The following is a 12449-nucleotide window of genomic DNA, read 5'->3' as shown; positions in this document are numbered from 1 at the left end:
TCTCCACTCTTATTATGAACCATCTAATTATCATGAAGCCAAACAATATCCTCATTGGATTGAGGCAATGGAATTAGAACTTAATGCTCTTAGAAAAGCAATTACATGAGAAATAGTTGATCTCCTCTAGGCAAGAAACATAAAGGATGTAAATGGGTGTTTAAAGTCAAAACTAAAAGTGACGGATCATTAGAAAGGTATAAAGCAAGATTAATTGTTAAAAGATATGCCTAAGAATATGGAATAGATTATGATGAAACCAAGGTTTTAAAACCCGTGACTCGGGACTCGACTCTTTCTTTATTGACTCGTGACTCGGTAGGTCAACTCGGTGACTCGGACCGGGTTTTGTTAACTTTTGATTTTAAAAGAAAAACAATTTATAATTTGTCTCAAACCATGTTTTTCAGTAAACAAGAGATCCTTGGGTTGTGTTAAGGCATGTAATCATTGAAACTCGGAGAGAGATGTGACTCTTTCTTAGGTTGCTTTTGAACTGATAACAATTGGCATCAACTAAATTAGCTTGGTTTTTGCTTGTATTACTTCCTGGGTTTGTCATTTTCTAGTTAAACCATTCATAGAGAGCAGTAGCATTGAAAAATGCATAGGCTGATCTCTGCCAGACTATCTCACAGGAATATTCCCAACTTACCAGTTACCCTTGTGTCATGCCCCCTTATACATTATTCTTAATGAAAAATTGAACAACAATGGCATGTCATGTGTCCTTTTTGTTGTCCATGTGACCATATATAAATGTACATCCTTGACAAATGAACAAAGGTCATTAAAAGCAACCAATGTTGTAGCAAAAAACTCTAGGATAGCCTACTAAATAGCCTTCAAATTTCTTTTTTAGACAAAGGACTATGGAGTAAGTTAAAGAATAACTATGGTGTAAGTTGAAAAATATGAAATTAAGTGGCATGACAAAAATTCTCGAAAGAGATGCAGCATATAAAATCCTGGTTGTTCACTCCCAAACAGAGCTAAAACTCTTTTCCCTATGAACACTGGCTCCTAATGTTGTTTCTTATGAATTAGCGGGATTTTTGTATTTTGATGGTTCTGTGCATTGTCAAGCAATCAAGAACTTATGTGAAGCTCGGTTGACATTTGTCTTATTGGTAGAAATTTATGGAAACGTTACGAATCCTCTCTTGAGTGACTTCTAGCTACTGGCTACCACAAGGCCAATTACCAATTTCCAACATATACTTAATACCTTAATTTTATGCTTCTGATAATACATGATGAATATTATAGTTGATTATGCTATGATAGTGATACCTAGTACCTGTTACGAAGTTAACACACACACACAGGGAAGATCCAAGAGCACACATACCACAAATCCAATGAGCACATCAGTGCACCAAATCAGCCAACACAAGGACCACTAAGGACACACTCACAAGAGACCCTAAGGGTCTGTCTGATTTTTTGTCCAAGATTGGACAGACCCTTAGAACATAACAGACAAAACATATGTTTTGTCTGTAGCAACCGTACTTCGTCCCATGTTTGTTTCAACTCAAATAAAAAATCACATTTTAAATATCCCAGAACTCTCCCAAGTCAAGCCGAGTCAGGCCGAGTCTTGGCAAGCTGAGTTTGCCTTGCCGGGTTGACTCGTTGGAGGGCCGAGCCGAGCCGAGCCGAGTCAACGAGTTGACTCAGCGAGTTTTAAAACCATGGATGAAACCTTTGCTCCCGTCGTAAGAATGACTAGTGTCTGCACCCTAATTGCCATTGCCTCTATCCAAAAATGGCCCATCTATCAATTAGATGTTAAAAATGCATTTTTAAATGGAGAACTTGGTAAGAAAGTATACATAGACCTTCCTCCGGGGGTTAATATAAATGAAAAAAAATTAAACTAAAAAAGGCTTTGTATGGTCTTAAACAAGCCCCCAAGGCTTGGTATAATATATTTAGTGAGGTTTTTAATTAATTTGGGATTTACCTCTTGTTATACTGGCACTGCTCTTTTTGTCAAGAAAACAGGTACAAAAATTGTGATTCGTCTTCTATATGTTGATGATATGATCATCACAGGAAATGACAAAAGAGGAGTTATTGATATTAAATCTATTTTAAAGAAAAAAAATTATATGTCTGACTTGGGCTTTTGAAATATTTTTTAGGAATTGAGGTTGCCTATTCACCTAGAGGGTATATTCTCTCTCAAATGAAATTAAGAGCTGACATATGTGTTAGGTCAGGAGTTTTTAACAAAAAGAAGGTGGAGACCCTGGAAGTCATTAATACCAAATTAAGACTTGAAGATGGTGTGTTGCTCGAAGATCCTACTTTATATCGCCAATTGATTGGATCTATCACCTACCTCTCTATCACTCGACCTGATATCGTCCATGTAGTCCACACAGCAAGTTAGTTTCAGCATGCTCCTACCTCAGTGCACATAGTTGCACTTACGAGGATTGTTCGTTATATTAAAAACACAATCTCGAAAAGGCTTTTCTTATCATCTTCATCATCATTAGATTTAACTGCTTATACTGATGCAGATAGGGGTGGTAACTTAAATGATAGAATCTCAACTACTGGTTTTTTGTGTTTTCTTAAGAGATTCATTAATTTCTTGGAGGTGAAAAAAACAGCAGAAGGTCTCGTTATCTTCAACTGAGGTAGAATATCGAACAATGGTTACAACTACAATGGAGCTGGTATGGCTAAGGAATCTGCTTCAAGATATGGGAATTTTCATCTCCAAACCTTCGAAGATGTGTTGTGACAACAAAAGTGTCATTTATATTGCAAGGAATCACACCTTCCATGAAAGAACAAAGCATATTGAGATGGACTGCCACTATGTACGTGATGAGTATCTGAAAGGAATTATTGAGTTGTTGTACGTCACCACGTAGTACCAGCTTGCAGACTTTTTTACCAAAGCTCTTTCTGCACCTCGGTTTCTCTTTCACCTAAACAAACTTTCAGTGATCTCACCGTACGTTTAATGGAGGCATGAAATGAAATAGGGATCTTCGAAATACGAGCTTAGATTCACAAGGGAAAGTGTCATGAATGACATTAAAGCATAACCCTTAAAAAGGGTATAACTGGAAACAAAATAAAAATAAAAAGGTATTCTTTATTGATATGAAAAACCAATTGCTTAAGAAGCATTGGAATGGAATACAAGAGGGGTTGCACCCCTTTATATACACAGCTGAAAGAGGAGGACTCCAACAGCTCTATTGCTAGTCAAGTCTGGACAGGACTTGACTAGCAACAGTCATTCTAGTTCAAACTGAACTAAATGACATAAAGACAAAAAATAAAAATAAAGAAAAAAAGTTACAGAAAGAAAGAAATGAAAAATATATTTATATATATATAATATTATTATTATATATATATGTACAGTTTTACATTTTAACAAGAGGATACTAAAATAAATAATTAAAATGTATTTATATATATATATATACATCTATGTATATATATAGTAAAATATATATATATATGTATATCTTTGTAATTAGTTATAACCCATAAGGGTATTTGGGTCTTTTTATTGGATCTGTAAACAGAATAGTCTACTAGGGACTATATTGTAATTGTCTTTTTAAATTTTTTCTTTCTTTTTGGTTTGACCAAGGCCTTTTTGGGCAACTCATAGAGACCTTGGAAGTCACCCCAACGGTCACAAACATGCGATCGTTGGGGGGATCCCAAAAGCTCTATGGGAGACCCCCTTGGTCTCCCTTTTGTGTATAAATAGAGGGGATTGGACCTTGTTTACATTATTGTTTTTTCTTAAAATATCTCAATAAAGGCTATTGTTTTTTATGTTTGTCTTCTTGTGTTTGGCTTAGCCTTATTAGCACTTTTGTGCTTATCTTCTTATGTATAAAGGCTACTGTCTTTATGTGTTTGTCCTCTTGTGTTTGGCTTAGCCTTATTATCACTTTTGTGCTTATCTTCTTGTATTTGGCTCCTTGTAAGCCTTCCTGGAAGTTTTGTGTTTGTTTGTGCATTGCCTCTTGGCTCTTGTATAGTCCCTTTGTGGACTGTTTTGTGCTTGTGCACTTAAGTTTCATTACAAAGATATGGGTGTCCACATCTCAAAACCTTTAAAGTTATGTTGCGATAATAAAAATATTATCTATATTGCTAGCAATCACACCTTCCACGAGCATATAAAGCACATTGAGATAGATTATCATTATGCTCGTGGAGAGTTTTTTAAGAAGACTATAGAGTTGCCTTATGTTTCATCATAGTATCAACTTGTTGACTTATTCAACAAAGTGTTGCCTTCATGTCACTTTTTGTTTCTCCTTGACAAATTTTTGGTTGTGATACCATAAGTTTGAGAGAGAATGTAAATATATGTTGTGTAGATTGTATTCTAGGGATTTTTATCTTATTCTTTTTTGTATTTTTTCCTTTTGTTTTCTCTTTTATATTTTTCATGCATATTAAGGGCATTTTTTGTTTTTTGGCTGCTAGCCATTAGTTATCCTAACAGCTAACTCTTCTAGTCGTTAGGATAGCCTAACAGCTGGCTCAATTAGCTGTTAGGATATCCTTTGTGTGTGTGTGTGTGTGTATATATATATATATATATATGCATCCCCCCACCTGTTTCTTATGCATTTTTTTACTTAGTAAAAATAATTATTTTTTATATTAAGATTCCTCTCTTTTGTGCCCATTGTTACTTGTTATCAGCCGTTTGCTATATGCCTTGGTGGCTTTGTGAGTGTTGAGTGTTTCTTGCTTGCGTGAGCATATTGCTCTCTTGGACTTGATATATTACAAGCACATACTATGCATTCTATAGAAAAATGTGCTAGTTTGCACTAGCGGTGGAATAATGAGGAATCTGCAAATGTTCAGCCATGCTAACTCATGAGCTCAGACCTAAACACCCATCCATATAAGTAAGAAAAACACATTTGTTCACTGGAAATTACAATAATTTTCCACCTGATCAATGCAGTGATACCAGGAATGACTTGTGGACTAGCTACGAAGAACTCTCAAGTGAGAGGGATGGTCACAACAGACGACAATCTCTTGTTAATTAACATAAGCAAAAGAACCGGGCAGCACAAAAGCCTGGCAACAAACCAATGAAAACATATTTGGAGAAAATATCTCACCATTTTCTATGCATACACGGTCTGCCTCTACAGGTCCTTCGTACACTAGAGTTCTGTCTACAACCTCAACTTGCCAAGGTTGCCATTGGTCCCTGCGACCTCTGGTAAACAGCACATCTTCTGTCTGGTGTCTACAGCTAGGATCAATGATGGGGCGCCAATATCCGATCGACTCCAGAGTGAGATCTGATGGAACAGAAACTGAAGGAAGAATAACAGAGAGACCCCCCTCCATTACCAAATATAAGCATCCCAGGAAACAACAACCAATCACTTGACCGTTGAAGGGCTGCTCTTTCTCCAGATTAACTGAGGTCCCCAAGGGGAAGCTCAACCCAAGAACAAAGTCATCAACTATAGATGAAGTCGCTTGTAAGCTTGTATGAATAATCCTGTAACACTTTTGAGTGCTTTTTTTTATAAGTCTAGTAATTCCAAATGGAGTTAGAGAAATAATATCCTCCACATCAGCCCGATGTACTGGAAGATATACTCGACGAGTAGGTGATTCTTCAGAAGAAAAGAATTGTCGTTTAAACTGCAAACCGGCCAAAATATTGTGAGGTTTTAGCTTTTTCTTGGGTCTTTTATCTTCTTGAAAATATGAATCTTCAAATGGAGAAGATGAATCACGTAATCTTTTACAGTCCAAAAAGTCAAAGAAGTGCCTCTGACGAACTATATCTGAACCAGCAACCTTCCAGTTGGCAAATAAACCAGCAGGACGCTGCTTAAAATGAGGCAAAAACTTATTATAGTTCTTCTCTGAAATGCACTCATCAGCAGAGATAACATATACAATACCACAGACATCGACTGCAGCAAGCAGCATACAGTCTGCAGCCACTAACAACTTTCTGAATTCACGTTTTGTAGCACATTCTCTTTTGCCACAGGATGCCCTTTCGTGGAGATCACCACATGGTTGACTTTTCACTTCATTTCTTATAGGATAAGATTTGTCAAAATCAGCTGGCTTCTCTTCCTCCTCCAACCATGAGACAGGTCTTGAATTTATTCCACATCTCCACAATACATCAACTTGAGTAACAAATTTTCCTGATGATGCCTCCCAAAGAAAGATCAAACCTTCTCTGTTCAGGCAAAGGAGGAGGTTATTTGAAAATTGAAAATCCACCCATTCAAACTCTTGCTTCAGTCTATGACAGTGAACCGGAAGTTTCACTGAGCATACCCACTTTATTCCGCATGGAATCAAGACAGCAATCACTACAGAACTCTTGCTTTCACTCTTTGTACCACTGCCATTCATGTTCATCAAAACAGGCTCCATTGTTGTCAAAACCAGTCCAATTAAGTGATGAGAAGCACTTGAAAATATTTTGCAACAGTTATACTGCAATGTCAGGAATAAGGATCTGTCCTGAACAGATGAATCAACAGAACTTGTCTGATAAGATGTGGACGCATCACATACTGATTGTCCAATCACCTCATCACTCTGTTTTTCCTCTTTAGCACTGGATTGGTGAAGGAATTCAAAGAGCTTTGAAGAATTGTCAAACAAACTAAATGAAACCACCTCCGCAGAACACTCAAATGATGATTTTTCAGGGTACTTGATGATAAAATCTCCTTCTCTTTCAATGGTTTCAACATTGACAAGGAAAGTTTTTAACCACCTTTTACTTTTGGGAGTGCACTTACAATCTGCAGATTCATTATTAGAATCTCCATTTACTATAACTGTTTTATCATTTTGGTTACTATTGCCCCATTCCACCCACTTTCCCCTCAAGGAGACAGTATCAGATGTTGCCATTGCAGACTCATCGCCTTGGTCCAAGCAGCGAAATGCATGAACAATGACACCATGACCACCAGATACAAAAAGGAGTTCCTTGAATATTGAATCTTTGTCACCATTATATACATCACGACAGCAACCCCAAGCATATGATTTGACATCGGAAATTACAGGATATAGATCTGAAACATGAGAACTGCCTTCATCTGGAAACAGAGAACCAATATGGCAAGATTGTTGCAAGTCAGGCTCATGAATATCATCAACAAAATTCAAATTTTTTGCAGTCTGAACCTGCAACCTAGCTGAGGATATGGGAGAGTGAAGCTCACTAGAATGCAAAACTGACTCAGGATGCGATGAAAAAACTGATCCTGCTGATTTGGGTGGAAACCCCTTTGATGTCAGGGGAAACAATAATGCTTCACATTGATGAGACAGCAACAATAGAAGGTCACGTGCTGGAGATATTGAAACCTCACTGAATTGGGATAAGTCAAGTCGTCCTACATCCCACCTTTGCAACTGAAGCACAACTGGGTCATCTCCACATTTCAAAGGCATAACCATTTCAACAGTAACTGCAATAATAAAACAATATTTAGCAGAATGGAAAGCCCACAGAGTTACTTTACCAGAAGAAACAATATTCAGGATGAAGAAAAACTCCCCAGTTAACCCAGAACACATGCAGAATAGATTATTTCTCATGTTCGAAGTTCTAACCACATTTGGAGAACTGTCCTCATATTGGATAAAAAGATTACATCTTCCATGTACTAAAGAAGGAAATTGTGTCGTAGCCTGATAACAGGCAACAAGAGATCTAGATGTAGATGGTGCAATCAAAGACAGCATAATTCTAAGAATTTCAATTACATATCAAATAACAGTTTATGATGAGCTCCAGAAACACAGTGTTGGTGGTGGTGGTGGTGGTGGCAGCGATAACAACAATAGTATGGCACTTTCTACCAAAACTATCTTGAAGATAGAAACTTGAAATCCCACAATGACATTACCAATTTGAAGAAGAATTAACAGCCACAGTCGTTATTCCTTTGGATTTGCAACTTTAAATATCAAAAGCATCTTTATCAATGAACATGAGCATATGTTTGCAAAGTCAAGACTCCAGATAAATTTTTACCATGCAGTGACCCTATCTCCTCTGCAAGAAGAGGCAAGAATGTAGTCACCATCATAGGTGAGCAACTACGGATGGATTGTGATCCATGAAAGAAATTGGGGAACTTCCTTCTCTGATTTTTCGAATTTGTTTAGTTGGTTGTCTGGTAGGAGCAGCTAGTGCACGTCACCTTGTGTTGGGACGTTGCAGTTTCAAAACCCAATGGTATAGTTGTATAACTGGTAGGGGTCTGCCTAACCCCAGCTTGCCTTTCAAAAAAAAAAAAAACTTTCAGTACGACTGTGTGAGGAAATTTTTATTGCTAACTTTTTCCTTAATATTTTCTAGCGGATCGTCGTATCTCATCCTGTTGTTTGATTGGCAGAAGGTCGCAGTTAGTGGTTTTTTCCTTGTTGTTCATCAGCACTTGTTCATTAACGACAATTCGAAAACATAAATCGAGAGATCAACCAGATGCATGCAATTCACATCCAAATTTCGATCAGAAAAACCAACACAAAACTACGCAAAAGACCAACAATAGATCGATCACTCCCTAGCCGAAACTAATCAAACATTCCAACACCAACCTCACAAAACACAATTTACGCAATCGTGCACCTTACAACCGCCCACTAATTCACTCCCAAAATCAACCAACGAAACAAAGGGAAAAGAAAAAAACGATAATCCTGAAACCACCAACAACTAAATACCAAAAAAGTTCACTGCCAACAATACGTCGATCGTTCACCAGCCGAAACCGATCGAACGGACCAACACCAAGGTCACAGAACCCGATTTACGTACTCGTGCAACACAGAACCACTCATATAAATCGATAGCCTAATCAACTGAACAAGCAACTGAAAGAGAAAACCGATAATCCTAAAACCACCGACAACCAAGATCGAGAAAATTTCCCAATTTTCACATTAGAACGTCAATAAGACATCAAAAATTAGGGCGAGACTCTCACTGAATCAACAGGCACCTAAAATCGACCTCCTGAGAGAGAGGGAGAGAGAGGAAACCCTACTTTCTTGGGAACTCTCCGGAAGGAGCAGAGCGTACCTGAGAGGAAAGAGCGAAGCAGAGCGATGAGAGACAGAGAGCGTCGAGATGTGGAGAAAGGAGTGGATGGAAAAGGGCAGAATGGGTATTTCTCTGAGTTGGTCGGCTAACCGTACGCGTTTAACGCTAGAGTTGTGTATTTGGGTGGGCGGAGACGTTGACGGGAATCGACCTCAAATTTTTGGTCAACCATATAGGGGTATAGACATTTTGGTCAATGACGGATGTGATCTTGATCTCCGGAGCGGTGCGCCTAGAGTGGGCCTTCTGTTCGTATCCTGATCATACCCTTTTCATTTTATCGAAGAAAACTCTCTCTCTTTTTCTTTTTTTTTAAATCTGCCTATAAAATAGAGATTTTATGACATTTTTTAATACCTCAGCTAGTTAAGGAGCTAAGCATAAAATAAGAGTAAGTTTCGAACTATATCAGTGTCCATAGTGATACAAGCGGTGACTCTCGAACACGTGGACATAGACAGTGACGCACATAGATAATATTTTAATTATAATTTTTTAATATGTTAAGGTTTTAATTTAATACAAATATATTTTAACATTAAAATGTTAAAAATAATTATTAATTAAAGAAAATAAACAAAAAAACTTTAAACTTGTTTCACTCATCTTCATGTCCGTGCCTTTATAGCATAGTTTGAGATCCAATGATCTCATGTCCACCCCTCTCCATCAGATTTCAAATCCATGCCCTTCCCTATTTTATCTTACAAAAGTGAGGATTTCATATCCGAAATAGCCTTTAACCAATTGTCACATCCATGGGTTTTAAATGCACCCTAAATGGATGGGCAGGCTTTGGGATAAGCTCTTAAGCAACAATTGGAATTTTCCATTCAGTTTTTTTGTTGTTTGAGGAAAGGAATTGTCCATTTAGTTATTCCAATGATCGTGTTCAGATTGTCTGGTTCCCTCACCCCATCTGAGTCGATGCCAACTTTAGCGCAGAAGAAAAAGGAAAAAAGGTTCGTTGATTTAAGGATCGATCCACTCTAGAAGGACGAAGAGCAGCTGTGGAATCGATTCTAGAGAGACTTTCATGCAGAAGAGAAAGGAAACATTTTGCAGAGACGAAACTCACACGGAAGGGAGAGAATGTAATATCATGCATTTTCACACTTAATTATTTTTATATTTTGTCAAAAATTTGGCTAAGTCTGGGAGAAAAATCATTTCGAGATCAGTTTTTAGACTGATGTCTTTAAGTTTGGGCTTGGCCCAAGTCCCATCGACAAGGTTGTAACGAGACAATCGAAGCGAGGTAACGAGTTTTAATTTTGACCTTTAAATTTAAGCAAAATTTCAGCAAAATTCAGGTTATTTTTTAGCAAATTTCAGAATTTGATATTAGTGTAATATATCGTTGAATGCGTCTCAAAATTCTGATATTTTATTTTCCTTGATTCGAGCTATAGTTGGCCCGAAAATCATATATTTTTAAAAATTGAGCAGTTTGTCGAACTGAATCCAGATTTGGATAGGATTTGATCTAATAGATTTGATCCAAACTAATATGGATCTGAACTCTAACCAAGACCTATATTAATCTATATTTGGTCCAATCCAAAATCTATTTGGGTTTTTGGAGTTGGAGTTGGATTTGGATCTTGGGTCTGGATCCAGATCTAGATCCAAATCCAAGCTCAACATTTTTCTAGCTTTAAATTTAATAAAAAGTTTAATGTAGAGTTTAATAAGGTTAAGAAGCCTTTTGGGTTAATTTGGCTATTTTTAAAAGCATTTATATAATTTTTAATTAATTAATATTTAATAATTAATTAATTAACTATATTATATTATATTATATTATATTAATTCCAAAATTTATTTTAGGGCTGAATAGGACTTCTTAAAAGAGCCCTTATTCTTACTTAAGAGTGGTTAAGAAAGACTTTTAAAAGAATTGAAAAGTTAAAAAAATATACCAAATGTGGAAAAAGTCAACAAAAAAGAAATTTTTGAAAAAAATTAGAAACTTGAGAGAGAGTTTCATTTTTTTTTGAAACTCTCTTTCTCCAATCCTTTTAGAAAGGGCTGGAGAAAGGGGGGCATCACCCCCCTCTCACCCTCTTTATATATAAAAACAAAAAAAAAGAGAAGGAAAAGTAAGAAAGAGGGAAAGAGAAGAGAGAGAGGAAAGAGAAGGAAGAGGAAGAAGAAGGAGGACCTTCTTCTCCAACCATCCAGCCTCTTTTCCACCATTGCTCCTCATTATTTTTCAATTTTTACAAAGGTATGGGTTTTTCTTTTGATTTCAAATGAGAAAAAGAATACGGATTCGTTTTTCATTGATAATCTAATAGGAATCCATGTGAAAGAACAAATCTGGATATTTACTCTAATATAGGTTTGATGTTTCTCATTTTTGAAGTTTATGCTTGTATTTGTGGATCCCTAAATCAAGGCAGATTCGCCATGTTTGTAACTTGCACAAATCTGGCCCAGAATTAGTACACGTAAGAATCTACATCTTGGTTGTTCATGCAAGTATTGATTAAAGAATTTCTAGGTTCTGATGTGGGTGGAAGGGAATACATAAGCTAACTGATGTAAAATATAGGCATAAAGTTGACGTCATGTGCGATCATATTGTCCAACTCCTGCCTTTTTTTGGTTTCTCATCAAGAAACTTCATAGGATGATAGTTTAGCTGCATACTTTTAATTGCTTTGCACCTTGTCAGCATTTTCTGTTGTGTTGGTGTTCTCTTTTTGCTTGTATTGCATGTTGTGGTTAGCCTTTGGTGCTTTTGTTTGTCTGTTATATTGTAATGGATCCCTCAACCTACTGACAGTTTCATAATATTAGGTGGAGGATATTCATGTTTCAATCATTTTGATACTTGTTTAGCACATTCTAGATCAATAGATCTAATCAAGTTACTGCTCCCTTTGTTGTTTGAAGCCTTTTTCCCCACATTGTATTTCTTGTTTAATGCAATGGTAGAACCAAGATAATCGGATGTCCGATTATAGTATAGCCTCTACTAGTGAAACCAATACTGCTGTAATATGTGTTATAAGTTATTAGTTTGTCAGGAAGAATAATGATTAACAAATTTCAATCTATTCAACTCTATGTCTTTGAGCTGATGTGGTCAATGATCAAACCAACACGTTTAAGCTAGATCTTGTCTGAACCTCTTTCCAAATTCAATTCTTTGTGGTCCAACTTGTCTGGATCTAGTCACTTAAATTTAACTTGCTTGGACCTAGCCAACCGACGAGGCCCATTTCAAGTTTTGGCCGTTTTGTCAAGCTTGGCTGAACTGGCCAGGCTAGCTAACTTTGTTGAACCCACCCGAGCAGAGCTCGACTGA

At 36.8% G+C, this 12449-nt stretch overlaps 1 protein-coding gene across 3 annotated transcripts in view; it reads right to left on the bottom strand.

The window, feature by feature from the left end:
• The window catches only part of LOC149828546 (spatacsin carboxy-terminus protein), a 111936-nt gene extending 102695 nt beyond the window's left edge, over positions 1–9241 (bottom strand). For 2 of the 3 annotated variants that reach the window (XM_090017637.1, XM_090017638.1), the window contains exons 1-2: positions 9113–9241; positions 5142–7490 (exon numbers count right to left, since the gene is read on the bottom strand). In XM_090017637.1, coding sequence (XP_089873763.1) covers positions 5142–7479 — 2338 coding nt within the window. In that variant the 5' untranslated portion in view covers positions 7480–7490; positions 9113–9241. The remainder of the gene's footprint in view (positions 1–5141; positions 7491–9112) is intronic. The other variant, XM_090017640.1, reaches the window with a different exon arrangement.
• Between the last annotated feature and the right edge of the window lie 3208 nt (positions 9242–12449).

This window comes from Nuphar pumila, chromosome 9 (assembly GCF_984573655.1).
Source record: "Nuphar pumila chromosome 9, dmNupPumi1.hap1.1, whole genome shotgun sequence".
NCBI classification, from domain to species: domain Eukaryota; kingdom Viridiplantae; phylum Streptophyta; class Magnoliopsida; order Nymphaeales; family Nymphaeaceae; genus Nuphar; species Nuphar pumila.
Note: the sequence above shows the minus strand (reverse complement) of the source record. Positions and strands in the feature narration are given on the sequence as shown.